The sequence below is a fragment of the Urocitellus parryii genome, chromosome 6 (assembly GCF_045843805.1).
Source record: "Urocitellus parryii isolate mUroPar1 chromosome 6, mUroPar1.hap1, whole genome shotgun sequence".
NCBI classification, from domain to species: Eukaryota; Metazoa; Chordata; class Mammalia; order Rodentia; family Sciuridae; genus Urocitellus; species Urocitellus parryii.
This window is the reverse complement of record NC_135536.1, coordinates 98,180,827-98,208,817: the sequence shown is the minus strand read 5'-3', so window position 1 is coordinate 98,208,817 and position 27,991 is coordinate 98,180,827. Positions and strand designations below refer to the sequence as shown.

At 37.5% G+C, this 27,991-nt stretch overlaps 1 protein-coding gene across 1 annotated transcript in view; it reads left to right on the top strand.

The window, feature by feature from the left end:
• The window catches only part of Myo5a (myosin VA), a 216,094-nt gene extending 195,287 nt beyond the window's left edge, over positions 1–20,807 (top strand). The window contains exons 38-41 of the mRNA XM_026391361.2: positions 10,041–10,323; positions 11,818–11,992; positions 14,321–14,401; positions 14,670–20,807. Of these exons, the coding sequence (XP_026247146.2) occupies positions 10,041–10,323; positions 11,818–11,992; positions 14,321–14,401; positions 14,670–14,822 (692 nt within the window). The 3' untranslated portion in view covers positions 14,823–20,807. The remainder of the gene's footprint in view (positions 1–10,040; positions 10,324–11,817; positions 11,993–14,320; positions 14,402–14,669) is intronic.
• Positions 20,808–27,991: the final 7,184 nt, after the last annotated feature.

The window sequence follows — 27,991 nt, the reverse complement described above, 5'->3', positions numbered from 1 at the left end:
GTTTTGAATGCATTTAAAGTTTAAAAATTTTTTTTCAAGTTACCAACACTGTTATCTTCATGCAGATTATCAGCAGACTCTTAAGGCTACTTCTAGCTACCTACTCTTTCTTTCTCCACCCATGTGTTTTTTCATATTTCCACAATTTTTTTTATTTCCCTTCTAAGAACTCATAGTATTCTATTGTTTTTTGTAGGCCCACAATTAACCAGAGACTAAAAAGTTAAGGAAGCCATGCCAGATGGCAGTTGTTTTTTCTATTGTCTACTAAAAGGTCAACCTGGCCAAAATAAAGGAGGTAACAGAGACAAAGGTCAGCTTTAGCAAATCTTCTAGTTTTGCTTGTTTGTATTGGTTGGCTGAAGAAGAAGTTTGCCTCTAAGATGTCCCACTCTAAATAACTGCTTCCATCTCCCAGGCATTTCATAGCAGTGACCCCCCCCCAAAAAAAAAATTGTCAGAGTGAGTTTCTGAGAAGCTGAGTTTAGCACAAAGAGGTAAAAATGAACCAGGAGTGATCTTTGCTTTTAAGGGGTTACTGGACAGGGAGTGGACATCTCAGTAGTATCTTAAGGGAGGCATCAGCCAGATGCTCTGAGAGCACAGTAGGGGAACAGCATGCCACAAACCAAAAGACTAAGTCCTGGAATGCTGAGGCTAGCTCAAGGTCTCATTGCTATTGTGGGAAACCCAGGCCAAGGAAGGACCCAGCTCTCCAGTTCCACTCAAACTGCCTCTCCCAGGTCTCCTCCAAGACTATTTCTAAGTGTTACATTTTTCTTACTGTTTTATTGCCTCTGAGACTCAAATATGAAGAATGCTTATCTTTTTATTAGTTCATTATAGATATATGTAATATTGTGGTTCATTTTTCATTATTATACAAGCATAGAATATAATTTGCTCCAATTTAGTCCTTAGTACCTCCCCATTACCTCTCCTCCTTCCTCTCTGTCTCTCTGTTCCTTCCCTCTACAGTACTGATCTTTCCTTTTAAACTAGTGCATTGTGGATATACATAAATGTGAAATTCACTGTGGTATATTCATATGTGTTCATAGAAAAGTTTGATCAGATTCATTCCACCATTCTTTCCTTTTCCTGTCTCTCCTCCCTCCCTTCCTCTATTTCACTGATCTATCTTCTATTTTCATGGGATTCACACCCCTTTATCTTTTCTTCCCCCTTATTTTGGTCTAGCTTTCCCATATGAGAGAAAACATTCAAAACTTGACTTTCTGAGTCTGGCTTATTTCAGTTAGCATTGACGATCTCCAGTTCTATCCATTTACCAGCAAATGCCATAATTTCATTCTTCTTTATGGCTAAGTGAAGTACCATTGTGAATATATAGCACATTTTTTTATCCATTTGTCTGTTGACAAACACCTGGGCTGGTTGGATATTGTGAATTGTGCTGCTATAAACATTGATATTGTTGCATCCCCTATAGCTTGCTGATTTTAGATCCTTTGGGTAAATACTGAGGGGTCAGATAGATGGGTCATATGGAGGTTCCATTTCTAGTTTTTTGAGGAAATTCCATACTTCTTTCCTGAATGGTTTACTAATTTGCAATCCTTCCAATAATATTGGTGAGTACTCCCCACATCTTCACCAACATTTATTATTATTTGTATTCTTAATAATTTCCAAGAAATGCTTATCTTAACACTAACCTCTCAAAAACCCACCCAAGATGCCATAGCTTCTCCTATCATAAGGCTACTACTTCTTACTTTAGAAACTACATCATTAAGGATACTTACTTTATTTTATTTTGAATTTTAAAGTATTTTGATATTTATTTTCATTTTCAATGTTAAACTTAAATGCATATAAAAATATATATAGGTTTCATCAATATGTACTCATATTTACAAAATTTATATTCATAGGACTCATAATTTACTCTTCCTTCTTTCAGGTCTTGTATGTTTATGTATGTTTTCACACATAATTTCAAATATACATTCTTATTAATATTCATATTTCCTCATATTAATCTTAATTCTATAACACTAACCCTAGCTCAAGACAAAATTTGATGTTACCCTTTCCATACCTCTCTATCTAAACCTAATGTGACTTAAATCCATGTACACAAATATGAATTTTAAAGTGTATTTTGACTTGTTTTTTATTTTTTTAATTTATTCTAATTTGTTATATATGACAGCAGAATGCATTTCAATTCATAGTACACATATAGAACACAATTTTTCATGTCTCTGGTTGTACACAAAGTAGAGTCACATCATTCATGTTTTCATACATGTACTTAGAGTAATCATGTCCATCTCATTACACCATCTTTCCGACCCTCCTGCCCCCTCTCTTCCCCTCCCTCCATTTTGGCCTATCTAAAGTTCCTCCATTCTCCCATACTCACCCCACCATTCCCATTATGGGTCAGCATCCCCCATCAGATAAAACATTTGGTATTTGGTATTTGGTTTTTGGGGATTGGCTTACTTCACTTTGCATGATATTCTCCAACTCCATCCTTTTACCTGCAAATGCCATGATTTTATTCTTTTTAATTCCTGAATAGTATTCCATTGTGTATATACCACAGTTTCTTTATCCACTTATCTACTGAATGGCATCTAGGTTGGTTCCACAATTTAGCTATTGTGAATTGTGCTGCTATAAACACTGATGTGGCTGCATCACTATGTATGCTGTTTTTAAGTCCTTTGAGTCTAAACCGAGGACTAGGATAGCTGGGTCAAATGGTGGTTCCATTCCAAGTTTTCAAAGGAAGCTCCATACTGCTTTCCATATTGGTTGCACCAATTTGCAGTCCCACCAGCAATATATGAGTGTACCTTATTCCCCACATCCTCACCGACACTTATTGTTGTTTTTATTCTTAATAGCTGCCATTCTGAGTGGAGTGAGATGAAATCTTAGAGTAGTTTTGATTTGCATTTCTCTAATTGCTAGAGATGTTGAACATTTTTTCATATATTTGGTGATTGATTGTATATCATCTTCTAAGAAGTGTCTGTTCAGCTCCATGGCCCATTTATTGATTGCATTATTTGTTTTGTTTTGTTTTGGTTTTTTTTTGGTGTTAAGATTTTTAAGTTCTTATATATCCTGGAGATTAGTGCTCTATCTGATATGTGTGTGGTAAAAATTTGCTCCCATTCTGTAGGCTCTCTATTCACCTCAATAATTATTACTTTTGCTGAGAAGAAGCTTTTTAGTTTGAATCCATTCCATTTATTGATTCTTGATTTTATTTCTTGCAATATAAGAGTCTCATTAAGGAAGTTGGGGCCTAATCCAACATAATGAAGATTAAGGCCTACTTTTTCTTCTATTAGTTGCAGGGTCTCTGGTTTAATTCTTAGGTTCTTGATCCACTTTGAGTTGAGTTTTGTGCATAGTGAGATATAGGATTTTATTTCATTTTGTTGCTTATGAATTTCCAATTTTCCTAGCACCATTTGTTGAAGAAACTGTTCTTTCTCCAATATATGTTTTTGACACCTTTGTCTAATATGAGATTACTGCAATTATGTGGGTTTGTCTCTATGTCCTCTATTCTGTACCATTGGTCTACAAGTGTATCTTGATGCCAGTACCATGCCATTTTTGTTTCTATTGCTCTATAGTATAGTTTAAGGTCTGGTACAATGATGCCACCTGTTTAACTCTTCTTGCTAAGGATTGCTTTAGCTCTTCTGGGTCTCTTGTCTTTCCAGATGAATTTCATGACTACTTTTTCTATTTCTATGAGAAATGTCATTTGCATTTTGATTGGAATTGCATTAAATCTGTATAGTGCTTTTAGTAATATGGTCATTTTGACAATATTAATTCTGCCTATCCAAAAACAAGGGAGTTCTTTCCGTCTTCTAAGGTTGTCTTTAATTTCTTTCTTTAGCACTCTGTAGTTTTCACTGTAAAGGTCTTTCACCTCTTTTTGGATTCCCAAGTTTTTTTGTTTTGTTTTGTTTTTGAGGCTATTGTAAATGGGGTAGTTTTCCTAGTTTCTCTTTCAGAAGTTTTGTCACCAATGTACAGAAATTCCTTTGGTTTAGGGGTGTTGATTTTATATCCTGCTACTGTGCTGAATTCATTTATTATTTCTATAGGTTTTTTGGTGGAATTTTTTGAATCATCTAGGTATAGAATCATATTGTCAGCAAATAGTTTAATTTCTTTCATCTGTCAAATAGCTCTGGCTGGAGTTTCAAGAACTATGTTAAATAGAAGGGGTGAAAAAGGGCATCCCTGTCTTGTTTTTAGAGGGAATGCTTTCAGTTTTTTTCCATTTAGAGTGATGTTGGCCTGGTGCTTAGCATAGATAGCTTTTACAATGTAGAGATATGTTCCTGATATCCCTAGTTTTTTTTTTTTAGTGTTTTGAACATGAAGGGATGCTGTATTTTGTCGAATGTTTTTTTCTGCATCTATTGAGATGATCATATGATTCTTAATTTTATTTAAGTCTATTGATATGATGGATTACATTTATTGATTTCTGTATGTTGAACCAACCTTGCATCCCTGGGATGAACCTCACTTGATTGTGATGCACTATCTTTTTGATATTTTTTTATTCGATTTGACAGAATTTTATTGAGAATTTTTACATCTATGTTCATTAGAGATATTGGTCTGAAGTTTTCTTTCTTTGATGTATCTTTGTCTGGTTTTGGAATCAGGGTGATAGTGGGCTCGTAGAATGAGTTTGGAGGTATTCCCTCTTTTTCTATTTCATGAAATAATTTGAGGAGTATTGGTATTAGTTCTTCTTTGAAGGTTTATAGAACTCAGCTGTGTATCCATCTGGTCCTGGACTTTTCTTGGTTTATAGGCTTCTGATGGCATCTTTTATTTCATTGCTTGCAACTGATCTGTTTAACTTGTGTAAATCATTCTGATTCCATTTGGACAAATCATATAACTCTAGAAATTTGTTAATGCCTTCAATATTTTCTATTTTATTGAAGTACAAGTTTTTTAAATAATTTCTAATTATCTTCTGTATTTCTGTTGTGTCTGTCATGATATTTCCTTTTTCATCATAGATGTTAGTAATTTGAGTTTTCTCTTTCCTTCTTTTTGTTAGCATGTCTAAGGGTTTATCAATTTTATTTATTTCTTCAAAGAACCAACTTTTTGTTCATTTTTTCAAAGAACCAACTTTTAATTTTGTCAATTTTTTCAATTGTTTCTTTTGTTTCAATTTCATTGATTACAGCTCTGATTTTAATTATTTCCTGTCTTCTATTGCTTTTGGTGTTGATTTGTTTTTCTTTTTCTAGGGCTTTGAAATGTAATATTAGGTCATTTATTTGTTGACTTTTTCTTCTTTTAAGAAATGAACTCCATACAATGAACTTTCCTCTTACTACTACCTTCATAATGTTCCAGAGATTTCATATGTTGTATCAGTGTTCTCATTTACCTCTAACAATTTTTTAATCTCCTCTTTGATGTCTTTTGCAACCCATTATTCATTCAATAGCTTATTAGTTAGTGTCCAGGTATTGGAGTAGCTTCTATTTTTTATTTTATCATTGATTTATAATTTCATTCCATTATGATCTGATAGGATTCATGGTAGTATCTATATTTTTTATATGTTAAGAGTTGCTTTGTGGCTTAATATATGGTTTGTTTAGAGAAGGATCCATGTGCTGCTGAGAAGAAAGTATATTCACTTGTTGATGGATGAAATATTCTATATATGTCTATAAGGTCTAAATTATTGATTGTATTACTGAGTTCTATAGTTTCTTTGTTTAACTTTTGTTTGGAAGATCTATCCAGTGGTGAAAGAGGTGTGTTAAAGTCACCCAGAATTATTGTATTGTGGTTTGACTCTTGAACTTGAGAAGAATTTGTTTGATGAACTTAGATCCTCCATTGTTTGGGGCTTATATATTTATAATAGTTATTTATATCTTATTGATGTATGGTTCCCTTAAGCAGTAAAGAAGTGCCCTGTTTATCCTTTTTGACTAACTTTGGCTTGAAATCTACTTTATTTGATATGAGGGTGGAAATCCCCACTTGTTTCCATAGTCCATGTAAATGGTATGATTTTTCCCAACCTTTCACCTTCAGTCTGTGTATGTCTTTTCCTATGTGATGAGTCTCTTGAAGACAACATTTTGTTTTTTGTTTTATAAATCCAATCTGCCAGTAGGTATCTTTTGATTGGTGAGTTTGGCCATGAACACTAAGGGGTTATTATTGAGACATGATTTGTATTACGGGTCATATTTGTTTATTTTTGGTATTTACTTTGACTTGGTGTCTCCTTTGATTGGTATTTCCTTTAGAGTAATACCTCCCTTTGCTGATTTTCATTATTGTTTTTCATTTCCTCTTCATGGAATATTTTGCTAAGGATGTTCTGTAGTGCAGGCTTTCAACTTGTTAACTTTTGTTTCTCATGGAAGGTTTTTAGTTCACTATCAAATCTGAAGCTTAATTTTGCTAGATATACGATTCTTGGTTGGCATCCATTTTCTTTGAGAGCTTGGTGTATGTTGTTCCAGGATCTTCTAGCTTTCAGAGTCTGGCTTGAAAAATCTGCAGATATCCTAATTGGTTTCTCCCATATGTAATCTGATTCCTTTCTCTTGTGACTTTTATTTATTTTTTTTTATATTTATTTTTTTTTAGTTTTCGGCGGACACAACATCTTTCTTTGTATGTGGTGCTGAGGATCAAACCCGGGCCGCACGCATGCCAGGTGAGCGCGCTACCGCTTGAGCCACATCCCCAGCCCCTCTCTTGTGACTTTTAAAATTCTCTCCTTGGACTGAGGTTGTGGCTCTGTGGTCGAGCACTTGCCTAGCACTTGTGAGGCCCTGGGATCGATCCTCAGCACCGCATAAAAATAAATAAAATAAAGGTATTGTGTCCAACTACAACTAAAAAAATAAAATATATATATATATATAATAAAATTCTCTCCTTATTCTGTATGTTAGGCATTTTCATTATAATGTGCCTGGTGTGGATCTATTGTGATTTTGTACATTTGGTATCCTGTAAGCCTCTTGTATTTGATTTTCCAATTCATTCTTCATGTTTGGAAAATTTTCTGATATTATTTCATGGAATAGATTGTTCATTCCTTTGGCTTATAACTATATGTCTTCCTCTATCCCAATAATTCTTAAATTTGGTCTTTTTATGTTATCCTGTAATTCTTGAATGTTCTGCTCATGGTTTCTTATCATCTTCACTGTGTGATCAACATTCTTTTCAATATTATATATTTTATCTTTATTGTCTGAAGTCTTGTCTTCCAAGTAGACTAATCTGTTGGTGATGATTTCTGTTGAGCCTTTAATTTGGTTTATTGTTTCTTTCATTTCAAAGTTTCTGAGTTGTTTTTTTCAGAACTTCTATCTCTTTATTGAAGTAATCTTTTGCTTCCTGTATTTGCTTATGTAGCTCTTTATGGAAATGATCTTTTGCTGCCTTTATTTGCTCTCTTATATCATCCTTTATTTCACAGAACATTTTAATTATGTACATCATGAACTCCTTCTCTGTCGCTTCTTCTACTGTGCTGGCCATGGATTCTAATATGTAATATCTTCGTTTGTTTTGGGCACTTTCTCCCCTTGGTTTTTCATTTTGTTCATGTGTTTTCCCTTCTAGCACAGCGGATCCTGGGTGTTATAGTTTTTACCCTATAAGTTTATAGTGCCCCTGTAGGGTTCCAAAACCTCTCCTTTAAGGGGGAGAACAATGTGAACAGATCCCAATACAAACAATATACAACCTTAAACCAAATAGCTGCTATAAAGATGTTTACAGTTTTGTCACATTATAAAGAAGTAGTAAGTTCAATTATTGTCTACATATAAACAGAAGATTTGCAAAAGGGTCTACAGTTTCTGGTGGTGGACAAAGAACCTGGAGTAAGGTATAGGATGAGATGTTGAGGGAGTAGGAAGTGAAGAAATAAGAGTTATTAGATATTACAAAGTGTGAAAGAGGAATCTAAAGAAGTTGATTAATATCAGGAGAAGAGAGAGAAAGTGATTTAGGGGAGACAAGTAAGTGGAAAGACAGTAGAGTACAAAACAAACAAACATAAATATTAAGAAAAATTAAAAATGAAAAAATTGGAGACAAATAATATACAACACCATTGTAATATACTATTCAGACATCCCAGTCCTCATTGGCCTAATTCATGAAAAGTATTTGTTTTCACAAATGTTGGTGATGTGAGGGCAGGAAAAGAGAGAATGAAAGAAAAAAATATATATCAAAGGAAGATGCAAGGATTGTTTTTGTTGGAGCTCAGTATCTTTTCTGCTTCTCTTCTCATCCAATAGGTGGGGTTGTCTGTTTGCTGGTATGTCCACCCTCAGGATGGTGAAGGTTATTGGGTGGAAGCATTGGTCTTGGGGCATAGCTCCTAGAGGTGGGGTATAGCAATTGCTGGTCCCTGATGGGAGACTGCACCCCATGGATCTCCAACATGTGATGTGGGCACCTGGTTTTATCTCTTAAATCGCCTGTAGGCCTTGCAATTCCTGATCTCTAATTTAGTCTCTAAACTGTATCTTGCTCGCCCACTCCCTTTCTGCATCCCAGTGGGGAACCTTTCTCTCTGGAGGTCTTGTAGGCTGCGTTCTGGGGGCTGTGCACCTGTCTTGGAGAGATGTTTTGTATTGGGCAGTTCAGGACCCAGTTTTGTGAGCTATGGACCAGTCGCATAGCCACAAGCACTGTGCCAGGTTAGGGGCTGCTGGGGAGAGGGCAGGAGTTGGGGACTTTCGGTACCTTGATATTGCTTCTAAGCCCCAGCCAGTGTTCCAAGCTGGGAGTTGTCCCAAATAAAGATGGCAACAAAGGTATCTGAAGATGGAGGCTTTCAGGGATGGGCTCTCAGGTCGGGTGAGGCCCAGTGGTGGTGTTAAGAGATGCAGCTCTGTGGCATGCAGTGTTGTGGATGGCGGCTGTCTCTGGACCCAGTATGGAGTCCCCAGGTGCAGGCTACCACATATAGGGGACTATGGCAGTTGTTGCAGTGCCCCAAGATGGAGGCAACTGGGGAGCCCCATGTTGGTAGATGGGGGTCCATATGGGAGGGGCAGCTGAGTTCCTGCACGTGGGCTTGACAGGGTGTCCTGCATGGGAGTTGTGTCTGAGATTCCTGCTTAGGTGCGTGGCCAGGAGTCCTGCACGGGTGCTAATGCCTGTGATCCTACTCAGGCACTGGGAGGTCAGGCGTGGACGAGTGGCCAGGAGTCCTGTGCTGAGGCCTGGGGACATGTGCAGGCACCGCGGCCATGATTCCTGCATAGGAACATCTGTCAGGGGTCCTGTAAACACTCACAGAGAAATAGTATTCCCACTACTTGAATCCCAGATCCCATAGTGACACAGAATGCAGCCTCCCTCTAGTCTTCCATCTTGGATCCCCTTATTTTTTTTAAATATTTTTTAGTTGTGAATGGACCTTTTTATTATTTATTTATTTATTTATTTATATGTGGTGCTGAGGATTGAACCCAGGGCCTCACATGCTAGACAAGTGCTATACCACTGAGTCATAACCCAGCCCCAAGAGTATTTACTTTTATGGTAAATTTGCATTTAAGAATTATTCCTTCATTAAAATTTAAAATCCAGAAGCCCTTTCCTTGAAGTCCCTTTTCTCTCTTTTTTTTTACATAATTTTAATTTTTGCAGTACTGGAATCATTCAACCCAGGACCTCAAACATGCTTGGCAAGTGCTTTACCACTGAGTTATAAACCCTTTTTTTCTTTCCACACCCCCCTCTTTTTTTTTTTTTTTTTTTTGACAGTGTCTTGCTGTGTTGCTGAGGCAGGTCTCAAATTGTGATACTTTTGCCTCAGTCTCCCAGTTAGCTAGGATTATAGGGGTGCGCAACTATGCTTGGCTTCCTTTTCTCTCTATTTGGATTGTCAGATAATTTTCCCAAATTGAATGTGTAAGTGCATGTGCACATAACATATTTGTGCACATGAAACACGTTGCCTTTCAGAACTTCTAATAATTGAAATACTCCTACAGTCTCAGGCATGCTGGAGCATGAAACAATTCAGGGTGTGTCCGGGGTGAAGCCCACGGGGCTAAGAAAGCGAACCTCCAGTATTGCGGATGAAGGCACCTACACACTGGACTCCATCCTCCGACAGCTCAACTCATTCCACTCAGTCATGTGTCAGCACGGCATGGACCCAGAACTGATCAAGCAGGTGGTCAAGCAGATGTTTTACATTGTGGGGGCCATCACCCTGAACAACCTCCTCCTGCGTAAGGACATGTGCTCCTGGAGTAAAGGCATGCAGATCAGGTGAGCAAGTGGCAGCACCTATGACAGCTTCTTTTTGCTGCCCAACTGACCTGACAGGGTGGGGGACACTGATGACTTGTTTCCAGTTCATGCATCTGATTTGGTTGCCACGTAGCCAAGCAGCTAGGGACTTTCTCTTGCCTGGCAGTTACTGCTCCTTGTCAGTGCCTTGCCAGCACATTCTTCTCATTGCTTGATGGGAAACACCTTGCTCCACTGTGAAGCTAACTTGTTTGAAGACATAGAGAGATGATGAAAAAATACACAAAGATGAGGTAGCTGCTTCCTCTCCTTTTGTGTGTGTTTTAATTGTGCAATAAGAAAACACTATAGTGAAGATTTCTAATGCTCTTGGAAATATATTTTGGAAAAATACCCTTTGTACCTAAGGCAACAAAAACAGACGTAATAGATCTTTTACTAACACTTGAAATATACCCCCCATATTTTAATAAAAGGTATACTCAATTTTATACCCAACTACTCTTCAGCATATGCTCTTTATTGTAATAGACCTGATATTTTTTGCAAATATTTATTTTTAAATGGCCAAAATATTCACTGAGAGGAAGAAAAAGAATTTTTCTTTCAAAAATATTTAGTAACTCTCTCTCAAGAAACTTCAGTGTTTGTTTTCAGTTTTCCACTGGCTCACATCTACTCAGAATTTATATTAAGATAATGCCTTCTGTTCGGGGAGTAGTGGACCTTCTTTCTCTATAAGCTTTGCTTACAAATGTGAAGTCACTCACTGTAATATCAGAATGCCTCCTGTTTGTCTGGTTACTATGTTATGACTGTGTATTTTTGTTTATTTTAATCTTAGTGTGAGATCCACTGTCACTTATCTGGCCACCTCCGGAAACCTTAGCATCTATGTGATCTGTTCGTCTCTTCCCAATATGAGTCTTTGTCCCTTCCAAGTACTCTCCCTTGGCCTTCTGTTTTTCCATCCCTAGGCTTCCTCAGGACACCATCCCCATTGCCCAAAACCTTCCCTGAAGACACTTGAGCATAGGCATATATCAGGGGAGAGGGGATCTGGTTATTCAGTTACCCAATTTGGAGTCGACCTTTAAGAAAGAGAGTACATCAAGGATTATCAAGTCTCACTCTGTACAAGGAACTCATCTCTGAACTTGTGAGGGAAGCTAGAAAGTGCTTTCTGGGCAGTTGTCTAATAAGGATAGAGCTATAATATGTATTCTGTTTTGTTTATTAGCAAGTTCTATAACTATTGCTATAATGACTTCATTTCCATGTTCCATTAAAGAGAATTTTATTCTCTTGTCATTTTATCTTACATAATTATGATTATAAATCTCATGACTATAATGATAAACTTTTAAGCATAGCTGATTAGATTTTAGAAAATTGAACAAAAATACTGCCTGTCATTTTAACTGACAAGGCCACACACAAAAAATTAAGACACTTATGACAGCATTCAGCAAATTTGCATTTTATCTTTCATCCCCTCCTTTTTTGGCATAGGTACAATGTCAGTCAACTAGAAGAATGGCTACGTGACAAGAATCTGATGAACAGTGGGGCAAAAGAAACCCTGGAACCACTCATTCAAGCTGCTCAGCTTTTGCAAGTAAAAAAGAAAACAGATGATGATGCAGAAGCCATTTGTTCCATGTGCAATGCTTTAACTACTGCCCAGGTAAAGCAAGTTTCCTTGTCATGAAATAATATCAGTCATCACAGGTGACCTTTGGAGAATAAAGAAATCTTCTGTCATTGCGCTTGTCTCTGCACTGACCTCATCTGTGATAGAGAAGATGTATCTCTACAGATCTTGAAGAAAGGAGATTTTTTCAGAAATTTATACATTTCAGTGCTAATTACAGGCATCTATAGTCAAAAGTCAGCAAATATTGAGTGCCTTCAGTGTTTTGCACATGTTCCAGACCCTATAACCAGGAACAAAACAAAGTCCCTGCTGTCATGGAATATCATTCTCTTATATTCCACAAAATTGGTTTCATCACTATTAATAATTGATTCTTTAGGTTTCTCCTTTTTAAGACAGATAATTCTTACTCCTTCAGTTATAGAAATGACTAAGTGAGCCTCCCATCTCAAGGCATCATACTTAGTATTGGAGAAAATACTTCAATAAATAATGAAAATTTTCTGCCTTCAGGGAGTTTACAGTTTAGGAAGGAAGACACAGAGGCAACAAGCTGACTCTAGCAAATTAGGGTTTCTAGCAAATTCTATAGTAAAGTCTGTAGTAAGTGCTGAGGGACAATAGCTGACTTCAGGGAGGTCCTTTTAAGCTGGGCACTACATTGAAGGAAGTGGGAGCATGGGAAGGATATTTGAGGACAATGGCAAAAACATGAGGCCTTTAGGCATCAGCATGAACATACCCATTTTTCTTTTGCCTGCTTATTTTCTGTGCTGACTCAAACTTTCCTGATGTTCATCACATATCTTATGGCATAGACATCTTCAGTTGCAGCCAATATAATTAAACTCAATTAGTAGATAGTTGGAATCAAGATTTGTAGCTTCCTAATGTGGAATTCATATTTACAAAAATTCTTGCTAAGAATAAAGAGGAACCACAACACTGAATAATGGTCTTGAGATTCGCTCCCCCTTTCTGCCACATTTGGAAAGTAAAAGTGCAATGAGGAAAGCCTGACTTCATAGAAGTTTGATGTCATCCAACTTTTAAAGAATGTACTCTAAAACTTAAATATGTCTTAAGCACATATTTCACAGAGTAAGGTAGACCTATGATTCATTAAAACTTAACAAATTTTATTTAACAAAGTGATCCTACTTCTTAAAGTTCTAAGAGTTGCCTCTTAGGGGTTGATTCCTGATTCATTTTGTCACCTACAACCTGATAAACATGTCTGCTTTCTCAGTCACATCTCTCTGGTGCTTTATGTTTTCTTTACCTATAGATCAGCACGGTCTGGAATTTGTTATTTTCAGTTTAATGAATTTAAATTTAAATAGCCACATGTGCCTAGTGACCACTCATGGCAAAGCTTTAAAAAAATACCTTGAAAATGAAAATATCTTTCTATTTTATATGGCAGTTATTTGTGTATAGGGGTGGGGTGTACTGGGGATCAAATCCATGGCCTTGTACATGCAAGCGAGCACTCTACCACTGAGCTTCAACCCAACCCCAGTGATTTGCTTTTGTTAAAAAAGAGATATGTTCATTTTATAAAAGGAATTAATTTGACATTTTTTAAAGACCTTCATACCCTTTAATTAATTGGCTAATTTCTTTAGAGGACTTTGTTGTTATTCATGTTTTTAAAAACACAATTCAAACCAGGTGCCGTAGTGCATGCCTATAATTCCAGTGGCTTGGGGGGCTGAGGCAAGAGGATCACGAGTTCAAAGCCAGCCTCAGTAACATTTGGCAAGGTCCTGAAGAATTCAGTGAGACCTTGTCTCTAAAAAAAATATTAAAACAGGACTGGGGATGTGGCTCAGTGGTTAAGCCCCCCAGTGTTTAATACCCCATACCTAAAAGCAAAGAAACAAAAATATCATTTAAAAGAAATAATATTTAATTATGTTATTTTTAATGTGGCCAGATATATATTTTTATGTGAAGAGAGCAAATTGTAGAATATTATTAATAAGACAAACCAATTTGCATAAAAAATAGCATTTTCCAGAATATATATATATAACATTGCTCAGGACATGGTTAATAGCTGCTACTTTGGGAGACTGGAAGGATAGGAATAAGAACACTTTTATTTTTTTGCATTATAGTTTTTGAATAGTTTTCTAAATTTATATTGCTTCTTAAAATACTATACAAATATTACATTAATAATTCTGATAGAAATTCAAATAACAAAAGTAAATGTGCCTTCCTTCTTCCCTCTTATCATAACTCACTCCCGAGTTGAAAACTACACACAGAAACTTTAAGTTTTCTAGATTATGAATATCAAGTGTATATTTAATAATATGCCAAAAACTTTGATCTTTTCATTTCTCATAGATTGTCAAAGTGTTGAATTTGTATACTCCAGTTAATGAGTTCGAAGAAAGAGTCTCCGTCTCATTTATTCGTACTATACAGGTAAGAGCCCCCAGTTTTCTTTTTCTTTAGCTCACCAACATAAGCTTCTAAGTGTTATTGAAGGTTAATATGTTTTTATCTTTTATTATATTATCTTATTTTAAAATAACTTTTTAACTATTTTGATAACAGTTTATTGAGTCAATGAAGTGATTTTAAAACAAACATTCTTCACTAATTGAGGATTTTGGGGGTAGAAATTTTGGCAGAAAAAAACTATCTTACAGATTCTGATGCCCTGTTCATCTTTTTTTCTTAATCTTCTCAGATGCGTTTACGAGATAGGAAAGACTCGCCTCAGCTGCTCATGGATGCTAAACACATCTTTCCTGTCACCTTTCCTTTTAACCCATCCTCCCTCGCACTAGAAACCATCCAGATTCCAGCTAGCCTGGGCCTGGGATTCATTTCACGGGTCTGAAAGTGATGTCCAGGCAAACAATGACAGTATACTCCTTGTCTGGATAAGAACCATTATTTCCAGTAAGCTACTGAAAAAAATACATTTTTAAAGAGAAAGTACTGATTATCTCTCAAACAAGAAGATATTAACTGGAAATCTCCCTAGAGGCTTTCATCATCTTGGAAGAAAGATAGGCTCCTTTGTGCCATGTTACCTTTAAAGCAACACTCATTCCTGCTCAGCTGGTATCCTGAGTTTACATGCCACTGGATGATGGAAGGGAAAAAGAAAAGAAAGGAAGGCAAATGTGTCAACATTTATTTTAAATCCTTAGCACTGCATTTAGTGGTATAGAAAACATAAATTCCATATGCATAGGCTGTTGTTAGGAAGACAACAACAAAGAATGATCTCTGTGCTAAACAGAATTGAAAGAAAAATCACCATTGAATACATATCAGTTTAGGAATCAGTTATGTTGATATTATCAAACTGGATCTAATAAACTGGCAATATGTAAAGTAGTTGGTCAAGTAAATTCCTTATTTGTGTCACTATGATATAGAGCTATTAAAAGAATGTTGGTTTGCTATATAACATAGATGTTCATCTGTACTGTAGCTTACTGAGCATTTTAAATTGCTGCTACATAATGTCTCCTTAAAATGTAGATGATACTCTTATTAGGCACTACAACAATAAGCTTCTATTTTATCAACTCTGTTTACAATTCAATCAGATCAGTTTTAACTGGATTATATGCAAATATCTACAGATTCACCTGCACAAGTAGCAGACACTGGAAAATCATGTAATATGACAAAATGCTTGACATTTAGGGGTAGGGATAGATAAATTGTCTATTGTTGATGTCACTGTTTATTCAGGATGTATTACATTGACATGCTCATTAATTTTCTCTGGGTGGATATTACATCAGGGTAAGTGTTTTGTGAAGTGACTTTATTTTAGTTCCCAGATCTGATTCCTGTAGTATATATTTTCAACTTTGACAGGTTTTCTTTCTTCTTAATTCACTAAGAATCAATCTCAATCACTATGTAGAAAGGATTGTCAGAATTTTCATGATTCAGGTCTTGAAACTTTGATTAGCCTATAAATTATGCAAAAGAAGGTATATAATAAATATTATGATTCAGGGTTTTTAGACTTTGCAACTTCTATAAATGTTCTCAGATACCACTAGATACTTTAAAAAGCATCATATTAGAAATACCTTAAGAAGACTTATATAAAAAATATATGAAGATTGTGGAATTTTATAGAGAATTTGGTTCAGTAAGACTCAAATTCTATAGGTTTTCAATCTGAAATTCTAATTAAACAATTCTCCATTTTTTCTAGAAATATTAGTAAAATAAATCCTTCAGGTTGTACAAAAGTAAATTACTAGCTTTCATCAGAAATTCTGGTTCTTAATTATAATTATAATCATAGATTTATGTAATTTAACTGTTAGATGGTCTATAAAAATGACATATCTTATTAAAAATATGTGCAATATTATTTATGGAAGTCAAACAGTTTCAAATCAGTGATAAAGATTGTATTAAAAGATATCATCTATTAACTTATTTGAGCCTCAATTTCCTTGTTTATAAAATAGAAGGGTTGGACAGCTGATTCTTAAGATCTCTTCCATATCTAAAATTCTCTCCTTTCAGCACTTAGATCCTAGAGAAAAAAAGCTACAATTTAGTCCATCCTCTCTTGGAAAGTCCAGTGTGTAGTGCCTGTCATTTCCTTAGGATTAATAAAATGCAAACTCACAAGTTTATGTAGCTGTAACCTTTCTTAAATGTACATGATTTATGCACATGTGCATTTCAAAAGGCCCATGCTTTTAGAAAGCCCTATTATATTGTTTTATTTGAAAGTAATTTAAATTTCATTACATCATGTACTGCTTTATTCAGTTTTAAAATATTTATTTTCAACATGAACCTCCCAATTCTAATCTAATCATATTCTGTTTTCCTGATTGTCAATGTGGTTTCAATAAACAATTAACTCTTCTAGCCATTTAGCTAGTGTTAAATGTGTCAGAGTCTAACAGCACAGGTGTGACATGGGCAGGGGAGTTGCCAAGAAAGTACAATCATGGTGCAGGCTGTCCACCTTAGCCCTGGCAGTCCTCCCTGGTCCTCTCCCAGCTTGATCCTATGTGGCATGACCCATGTACACCACACTTTATCCTGTATTCAAGATCACATGGTAGCTCCCACTTTCATTGCTGCCTTTTTCCTTACTCCTGGCATTTCATGTCCTAAAGCATCTGTGGTCTGAGACTTTCCCTCCTGTCCTCTGGCTTTTTGCCGTCAAGTGCTGTGGCCACTGTTCCACATTAGACCAGAGCTTCCACCGCCATCCCATGTAGTTTCTCCTATTCCAGTGATGGTGGCACAAAGTTTCTTCTATTCCAGGGCTTTCATTCTCTCCAAGGCCTCCCCAGAACCCCAAATAGGGATCAGGATTAACTTTTCTTGATAGCCTGAAGATTTTTAGTATAACAAGAATATCTTACAACCAGGGAACCTCAAGAGCTAGAAATGAGTCTCTGCACTACTTTGTTGAGGATGCACCAAGATTCTGCTGACCATGGGTACCCATTAGCCAGTTTGAGAACTGCTCACTCTCCCTCTTCCCACACCTTTTCATTCACCTTCATATATACACACCCAGCTTTTTGTCTGTCCTCTTTACTCTTCCCTTCCCTTTGCTTAGTCATACATCCCATCAACTGCTGACTAGCAGGCTGCCTGTGCACTGAAGGTAGACATGTGGAGTCTGTTTCCATTTGCCCTACTTGATCTTCCTTGTGACTTCTCTTTGCATCAACCTTTGCACAGATTTTGTTGTTCTCACTTCTCTGCCATACATTCTTTTCGTAGTTCCTCTGTGACACAGTAGGAATGCAAAGGAAGAGACCTTGGAAGCCACAACAATCTCCTCTTTCCAGTAGTCATCACCCCTCTCCCATTAGGTCCAAGCTCAACTCACATCCTTGTAATGCAAAGAAAAAAGTAGAAGCAGTTCCCTTCCTGTGGTTTTTCTTAGGTTAAGGATTCCATCTGCCTTAGAGGAGGAAAGATGAATATGGCATAAAATCCACCAAGTATAACATCATGGTTCTTTTAGAGGTTTTAAAAATTCCCCACATATCTGACACTGCTTTCCTCAGGCACAAAAGTACAAAAAGTGTATCCCAGACCCAACCACTGGAAGATTGGGGATCAGTTTCAGTTTGGATGATTTGTTTTATTATCTTTCATTTCAATGGATAGTTGAGAGTTGGCTCTTTTTTCATAATTATGTAATATAAATCAAGTCCTTAAAATGTAGTGGAAAAAGCTATGAAAATACTTCATTTGAATTTCAGTGTAGTGATTATTGTGAGAAATTAACTCCCTGGTAACCCCAGGAAAATAGGACCTGTCACCATCACAAGAAGTCCTCATATGATTTCTCTCTCCCTCCTGTTTTTCTGTCTCCCCTCCCCCCCCCCACACACACACATGCACGTATATCCTGAGTCACAGTTCACAGAGTTCCTCAAGTGGCATAGCCAAGGATCTAAGTTGACTGCTTAGGAGTAAACAGAAAGCAAACATAGCATGTGACGCTACATGGTCCTGGCAAAAGCAGTGCCGAAACAGTACCTGTCTGGGTGTGCTTTACGCCCATGCTTTTCCTCTGTGTTACCTCATTCTTCCTCACAGCAACGCGATCAGGAGATAGAGCAGCTCCTACAGTCCTTTGCTGGTGATAGCTTGAGATAGCATGCTTTGCTTGGGGTCACACTGCCTTCCAGCAGTTCTGGCTCATACAGAGGAGTGGTGTATGGCAGATGCAGGACAAGAAACTTTAAAGTCATGAGGTTCTGTCCTGTCCCTCCTGGTGCTGTGGGGTGGGCCCTGTGCCAACAAGAGGTACTCTTTCTTTATCAGAGTTAGCAATTGGGCATATGGGGATGAACAAGTAATAAGTGCCAGATTATTTGTTCTAATGAGACCAAGCACCCAGTGCCAGGAGTGTTTGTTTGTTTGTTTGTTGTGGGGGTATAGTTACCTTCTATAACTAGGTTGGACTTTTGCCATGACCCACTGCTCCCTGAAAGGATACAGTACTCTGAGTGTAGGCATTAGTTAGTAGTGGGCTGTCTGAACCAAAATGACAGGAAGCAGTGAAAGCCTCCAATGGAGAGAGGCAGGTCACTCTCCACATGCCTCTCAGAGTCTCTGTTAGAGCCACCAGGTGAGCTGTGCCACTTGCAGAAACCTGTAGCCACAGGCCACCGTCCCTAAGTCAGGACCTCTGCACAGAATTGCCCAGGACAGTCTGAAGGCTGTCCCCCAGGCAGGCCATATACAAGTCAATGTGTACTTGACACTGGTGTGTGCATGCTGCAGATGTTCACTTTGGGGTAGGAGCTATGCTGTATTGCATGCACATTAGGCTCCTGGATTGCTGTAGCCTCTGTTCATGGATAAATGCATTGTAAAGTGTTCCTCGGCCGTGCTGTGAGGCCGCCTTAACCCTTGCTCCCTTCCCTTCTAGAGCTGCCTTAAGTTCACCAGAACTTGTCCTCTGCAAGGGATATCTTGCCTGGAGAGGATACCTTGCCCTGTTTCTCAAGGTTTTGTGAGGGTTTTGACTGGTTGTGACCCCCAATCACTAATTCCTTTCTCCCCTTCCTGCGTGACCTGCCGCCTCCTGTTACTTTCTCCTCCCTTTCCTTTCTACCATTTCCCAACAGGGATTAGAACTGTGGGGCAGCAACAATCTCAGAGCCAGTGAAATGTCAGCTTAGAGAATGTTCCTGAGTCAGTGAGATTCTCTGTCACAGGAAGGCCAATGATCATGCGGAAGAAATAGTTAGTCTTGGTAATTTGTGAATGTCTTTTTCCACTAACCCTTTCTTAATAAAAGTAAAAGGTACAACTCTTAAAAATTTTAATGGACATTCTTTAAATATAGAAGGTTGAATAAAAACAGGAAGGTAGTGCTATCAATTCTAATCCATTGTATTACCCTTAAGTTAAACAAATTAACCTGGATTTGCAGTGGATTTCTCAATAGATCAAGAATGGAAAATTACTATGTAAAATATCTTCAAAAATGCATTTTATACATTTTTAAATTTTTAATTTGGTTAGCTAAAAAATGTTCATTAGCTTAACTTAATGAGTATTACTAGATTATAAAATGTCTGAAAATGACTAACATTTCCTTAGTATTTAATATTGCTTGAGATATTTGAAAGAGAAAAAAATTGAAGTTGAAACTGGTGTATATAATTAAATGCCTGGTAAGTCAGGACATTTTTGTGCATTTTTCAGTCAATATTTTCAGATGTCTTGTTGCTGGCCTACATTTTAACCTAAGTCACATGAGCCATTTTTTTCTAACAAATGGTGATTTTTTTTTCTCTAAATGTCAATGTGTACATTGTAATTTATGATTCCTAACTATGTATTTTTGTGGGATCCTGGAGGATCATTGACTATTTTATGTTCTTGAAAATTTTAAATTGCTCTAACAGTGTTGCACAGAAATGAGCTCAAGACACCTAATATATTGTATTTTATTTATTAATTTACTATGAAATGAAGTTTTTCAAATTTTTTCCTAGTGGATCTGGAGAAGTAATTCTTTGATCTGCATAGGAAAACATAATACAGTTAATCAATGAAAAGTTCTTAGACGAAATATTCATTCATTAAAAAGGAAGCAGAAGTACCAAGAGGTGAAAGTCATTACCAACTATAATTTTAAACTAAACCCATTTCAGCATATCTCACATGAACTTTTTTAGAATAACTTAATAATTCATCTCATATCAACAAAAGCCTTTGAAACATGGGTTTTCACTAGATTTCACCTAGAGCTAAATGAAAACCAAAACAATGTCAGAATGAGATTTATGCTCTAAATATGTAGTTGTCTAATGTTGTGCTTAGTATATGTGTGTCATTAATGCTGTATTCTCCTAGCTATTATAGAAAATTGTTCAAATAAAGATATGGATATAAAGGAGTTTTGTCAATGTGTTATAAATAATCCTGCTTCACATTTTAAAACAATAAAGAAAAAAATTGGGGGGGAGTAGTGAATGTAAATATAACTTTTCCTCCTGAGAATATTCTAAGTAGTCTTGGGGATTTAAAAGTTGGCAAGTTGGGCTGGGGATGTGGCTCAAGTGGTAACGCACTTGCCTGGCATGCTCTGGGCGCTGGGTTCCATCCTCAGCACCACATAAAAATAAAGATGTTGTGTCCACCGAAAACTGAAAAATAAATATTAAAAACTCTCTCTCTTCTCTCTATCTTTAAAAAAAAAAATGGCAAGTTTCCTTTCTATACTGGAAAACACTGTGATTTTTTTTTGTGTGTGTGTGCTGGGGATTGAACCTAGGCTCTTGTGCATGCAAGACAAGCACTCTACCAACTGAGCAATAGCCCCAGCCCCATAAATATAGTGATATATATGTAATGAAGAGAATTGCCAAACACCTAAACAAAGAGCAGACAGAAACAGTAGAGGAGAGGCAGCCTCTGACCTTCAGGGGGAGTCATGCCTAACTGTCCTGGATTCTCTGAGAAACAGACATAGCCAAGGGGAATTTGGTAGTGTCATGTGGGACTTTGGAAAGATTGAACACATGATTTGTATCAAAGGTTTACTTTCCAAAAGGTAGACGACATTCTAAGTGTGGAACAGAGATCAAAGAATAAGAATGCAGATACACTCCTTTGGAAAGAAAAAGTGCAGGGCTATTCAGATCTGTGATTGATTTAGTCTCATCTTCATTTATAATATGGAAAAGTGAATATATGGTTTTGATGTAGATTATACACCCCCCACCTCCATACCATGACACTCCCATTCATTTATTAAGGAAATTCGTGGGCACCATGGCAGGCCCTAGAAATACAGCAGCATTGAAATTAGATTCAGGCAGTGGCCCAATAGACTGTAGTTTTGTGGGACCCAGGATGCTACAAATAATAAAATGTAAAATTTTTAGTGTCTTTTTCTAAATAAATTGGAACTGAGTCAAGGTTATCTCCCCACAATAAAAATCACTCTCTAACCATTGTGTTTTGATACATGCATTACAATTCTTTCTGAGGCCATGACAAAACACAAACTCAAACCAGCTGGATAGAGAATGAAAAGTACTTCCCAAATAAAGTTAAAGAATATATCCAAGTGCACAAGCATTGGCATCACTGCTGTTTCGCTTTCCTACGTTTTGGCTTCATTCTTAGCAATGTCTCCCCAAGTGGTGCCAAAGATGACCCTCAAAAGTATTTGGTTTCATTCTCTGACTCTGCCTTCCAACCTCTTTCTCAGAATCTCATTGCCTGTTTTGAATTCTGCTTCCATCTCCCACTCGCTCATTGTGCCCGGGGAGTGGAATGCTGTGAGTGGCCTCACCTGAGCCACACCACTCCTGAAACTTGAGTCATCTTCACAAAAGCACAGGACCAGTGGGGGTTCACCATAGGGAAGTCAGGATGTAGTTGACAGGAAAAGAAAGCAACCCATGTCAACTCTACTGCATTCTCTTGAATGAGAGAGAACAGGACAGAAGTGGTGTGTGTGCGTGGTGTGTGCCACGTACTTCTGGGGCTGTGCGTCCCAGAGTGATCTTATCAGTTAGTATGAGTGTACAGAGAAATAAAGTAAGCCAGGAATTACACAACTAAAGAATTTGGAACAGTTTACCACAAGGAATACATGTAGTTTTTCCACTAAACAGGCAGCCACTATGCTTTTGGACCCAAAATGTGGTGGACATAGTACAAAGGGGAAAAAATAAAAACCTATCGTAAGACCCTCTTAGCACGTTGGCCCACTGTGGGAAGTTAAGGCACTGGATTTCAAGCACAACACAGAGGAATAGAAAATGCTCAGAGGAGGATGGAAGGTACTTGAAGGAAAAGGATACTGTCCATAAGAACAGTTTGAACATCCTGAGACAGTTCAGCCTGAAGAAGTGAAGACCAGAAGGCAAACAAACGTGAGCAAGTGCTTTAATATCATGCTTGGTACAGAAAAGGAAAACAAATTATTTACCAGATCTTAAATATTATGATAAGTGGACACATTTTGAAACTTTATAGTAAAGTTATTGGAAAATAAATTCTAGTTTATGTCATCAATAGCAAACTTCTGAAATTCCTTTCCTAAGATTGGTATTATCAAGAAACCTCAATGAATTTGAAGACAATTTGATCAATGCTGCTTGTGACCAGGAAAAAAAAAAAAAAAACAACTAAGAAGAACTGGGTTGTATCAAACCCTCAGGTTATAATCCAGGAAACCAGTTTCCTGTTCATAGCATACCCTTCCTTGGTCTGCTGAAAGCAGGATTCTGGGCTGAATGGCCTGAGTCCAGGATGACAGTCATTGTGAAGGCTGGAGCCCCTAGTGGGAGTAGGAAGCTTTTATTAAAAACCTCATGAAAGTGAGAGAAGGGAGGGTGGAAAACATAGAGGGAAAGGGTTGGTCATAGAAAGTGAGGTGGGCAAAGACAGGCTTATAAAGTAGTGCCTGGGAAAGGCCAAGCCAGGAGACTTAAGTCTGTTACTTCCCACCCACTGAGCACTCAGCTCCCTTAGGCAGAGGCATTGCTCGGAGAGAAATGGGATCTTGGTCCTCACCCAAGCTCCAGAGCAAAGGCTCAGAGGTAACAGCAGGCCATGAACATTTCTTCCTAAAGAACCTGACTTCATTTACAATAGAGTGTAGAGAAGTTTGAACCTAAGGTCACTTCACAAATAGTGGAGGTTGTAGTGAACAAGAATTAGGGAGAGATTGGTAGATTCACTGTAGATACAGACTGAACTATAGGCTAGGGAGATCTGTAGAGAACCTAGAGAAGACAGCCAAGATGAGTCCCCGTGGATCAGTACAAGTCTCAAAGATTGAGCTTGGTAACTATCCTTTCAAAGGAGCCTAAAACTGATAATTGGATAATGTATTAGTCTCAGAAGCAAGTTATGCCCCTTGGCAATGTGAAAAACAGTAGAGCAGTCAGGAGCAATTAGTGCAGCTGAACAGCTGGATGGTTCAGGAAGGAGATAAAGTGAGTCCTGCCTGAACTATCTGACATCCCAGGTTGACTGTGGGAAGGGTCAGGCCACAGTCCCTGGGGAGCAACTGTGCGTGTTGGGGTTGGGGGGCAGGTAGGTGTCATGGAAATAATCCCCCAGGTCATTTAAAATAAAAGGGAAATAACAAACCCAGTTTATTAGCAATAGAAGAAAAAAAAACAGAGTTGCTACACCATATTATCAAATTCCAGCAAAAATATTACAAGACATACAAAGAAATAGAAAAGTATGACCTGTATGTAGGTGAGAAATCAGATAATAGAAATTGCCTATAAGAGCAAGCAGATTTGGATTTAACAGACAAGGACTGCAAAGTAGCCATTATAAATATGTCCACAAAACTAAAGGAAACTGTTATTAAAGATGATGAATGACAGCAATGGTACAAGGGGAAGAAATTTTTTGTTACTATAAGGAATATTTTGTTACTATAAGGTACTTGCATTACCTGTAAAGTAGGTGAAGATAAATTGGGATTAAATACAAATGCATATTATAAACTCTAAGGCAACCACCAAATAAAAGTAAAAATAGAAATATAACTGATATGCTAAGAAAGGAGAAAAATAGAATCATATAAAATGCTCAGTTAGGTCCACCAATGGCAGAAAAAGAGTAGAAGACAAAAATAGGGACAAAGTCCAAGGGCAACAAATAGAAGTGTAACAAATATGGTAGATATTACTCCAACCACATTAATAATTGCTTTCAACCACTATGGGGTTTTTTTGTTTGTTTGTTTTTGATGAGGGTGGGGGGTGGATTTGGCTTGGGATTGAACTCAGGGATGTTTACCACTGAGCTATATCCCCATCCCTTTTTTATTTTGAGACAGGTTCTCATTAAGTTGCCCAGGCTGGTCTTGAACTCACAAATCTCCTGCCTCACCTTCCCAGTAGCTGGGATTACAGATGTGTGCCACTGTGCCCAGCCAAGTTATATACTTTAAGTAAGTGAAGTTTGGGGTATGAGAATTATATCTGTATTAAAAAGGTTAAATAGGTGTTTGGTATTCGACATGGCAGACTGAGGAGCCCAATAAATTTTCTTCTCAAAGTAAAGACAACACTAAAAATTTGTCAAAACAACAATGTTAGTGCTCTGAAAATTGACCAACAGTATACAACAAACTGGTAGAACGTATTCGTGAGGAAACACTGAGCTCTGGGTAAGAATAGTGGGAGTCTGGCATTTTTGCCTGGTGCTGCTCCCAACACCCTCTTCTCCCACAGATCCGACAGCATGGTATTTCTACCGGAGCAGGGCAAGCTGTGAGAATCAACAGCTTTGCTGCTGGCTGTGGGCTTATTCCACTTGGAGAGGTGTGCAGTCAAACCTTACAGCCAGGAGTAACAGTGGTACTCTCATAATAGGGAATAAATTTGATGTTTTCAGTGTGTGGTACTTTGTTATAGCAGCCTTAGAAAATATACAACATTAATTTGAAGTATTTATGCTGAGTTAATATGCACATTTTAAATTCCTATTGGAAAAACTAAAAAATTCACTCAAGAAATAAAATTTTTAAAAAGGGAAGGACATTAAAAAGATGCACTATTAAAAAAAACACTGTCAACCAAAAAGGTGGTAAAGGAGAAACAAAGGAACAAAAATAATTGCATGTACCATATACAAAACTACAGAATGCTAGAGATAAATCCAACCATATCAATAATTATATTAAATATGAATGGATTAAATGCTTCATTCAAAAAGCAGAGATTGTCAGAAAGGACAAACTCTACACTGTTTATGAGTCACACTTTAGATTCAAATACACATATAAGTTGAAAGAAAAGGAAAGAAAAAGATATGCCATAATAATAATAACCATAAGGCAGCAAGAGTGACCATACCAATATCTGACAAAATAGACTTTTTAAGACAAAAAATTTTTCAAAGAGAAAAAGGATGCTTTGTAACAATAAAAGAGGGGAAGATATAAAAATTATAAATATACAATAGGCAAATTGATAAAGGCAGGCAGTTGAAAAAAGAAAGCATATATAAGAGAAGCAGAAATAAGAAAGAGGAACTGAACCTATCAGTACTACATGGAGATTCGCTGTCTGACCACTCAAGGTATGGGAAGCCTGGCTCAGATCTTGGTTAGATCTGTCTTTTGTCAGATCTAGAGCTTATTGGTATTCCTTGATTCCCATTCACCATGACACACTTACACTATGTCCCTTGCCATCCTCTCAGTCTCCAGTTTACCCAGGGTTTCCCAAAGATGAACAGAGCTTGTTCCTTGTCCCTTCTTTCAGACAAAACTATATTCCCCAATCTCTTTTGCTGCTAGATATGGCCATGTGACCAAGTGGTCTGGGAAGGGGCAGATCTCCTCAGGCCCCTTTTACTTGAATGTGACATGTGAGGAAACATCTTGGACCATGTGTTTGAATGGCACCTCTGAGGATAGTGATGTTAGGTGCAGGACAGGCTGAGTAAGTTGTCTGCAGGGCATGCCAAACAAAGTTAGCTGCAGGATGACCTGGCCACTCAAACCCTCTGTCTGGTTCTTTATCACCTGTTGGTTTCAAGCCCAAACGCCCAAGCCCCCGCTCAAGGCTGAGCGCGTCGCCCCCTGCTCAAGGCTGAGCACTTAACCCCCTTGTGTGCCAACAAGGCAGCTTGCAGACCCAGAGACCCCATTAGATTTGGACTATAAAAACTCCCTCCTGCCGGGTCCCTCTCTCTCTCTTCTCTCTTGCTCTCTCTGTCTCCTTTGCGCGCGTGCTCTCCTCTCTCTCTCTCTCTCTCTCTCTCTCTCTCTCTCTCTCTCTCTCTCTCTCTCTCTCTCTCTCTCTCTTCTCCTCTGTTGCACTGCTGCAATAAAGATCTCTTGGTTGCTCTGAGTGTTGTGGTCATTTTTCTTCCAAGTGACACCACAAGACAGAAGGCTCCTGATCCTAGCATGAGATCATCACCCTCCCATGGACTCCTCTGCCCACTTACTATGTAAGAAAGAAGTAAACCGTGTCTGAGCCCTTGTTTTTAAAAAAGTGTCTACATACCTTCTAGAATATCTTCCCCAGATACACAAAGCAAATCGGACAGAATCAAAAGGAAAAATTGAAAACTGAGCAGTATTAGTTGGAGCTTTCAATATTCCATTCTCAAAATTAATAGAACAATTAGAAAATCAACAAAAATATGGAAGACCTGAAACCACTATCATCCTATCTGATCTAACATATTTCTTTAACACTCTACCCAACAATAGCAGAGCACATGTTCTTTTCAGGTATGTATGGATCTCTTTCCAGGAAAAAATGATCATATGCAGACAACAAGACGAGTCTCATTGCACTGAGAAGCATTGAAATCACAGGAAGTACATTCTCTGACCACATAGAGAACAGAATTAAATTAGAAATCAATAGCTAAAGGAAAAGATTTTAAATTCCCAAATATTTGAAGATTAAATAACATACTTCTAAATAATACAGGGGATGAAGAAAAAAAAGAGAAATTATAAAATATTTTGAACTGAAGGAAAACAAAAACTGAGCATGGGATGTAGCTAACGCAAGACCTAGAGGGAAAGTCATAACTTGAAATGCTTTTATTAGAAAAGTAGATGTGTCTCAAATCAGGAACTTAAATTTACCTTAAAAACTGGCCAAGGGTGGGGGCTGGGTTGTGGCTCAGTGGTAGAGTGCTCACCTAGCATGTGTGGGGCGCTGGGTTCAACCAAAAAAAAACCAAAAAAACCAACAAACAAAAAAAACAAACTGGCAACAGGGAGGAGGACATGAAAATAGAAAGGCAATCAGTGGAGTAGAGGAAGGAGGTTGAGGGGGAGGGACAGGAAAAGGGAGGAACTGCAGAATGAAAATGACCAAATTATGGTATGTACGTGTATGAATACACCACAGTAAATTTCACCTCTTTCTATAAAGCATAAATTTTTTGTTTTTTTTAAAAAAAAAGCATGAATAAATAGATGGAGGGCCAGTAGAGGAGAGAAATGTGAACAGGGGGAAGATGGAGAGGAGGGAAAGAGGAAGCACTGGGGGCTGAAGTGTAGCAAATTATATC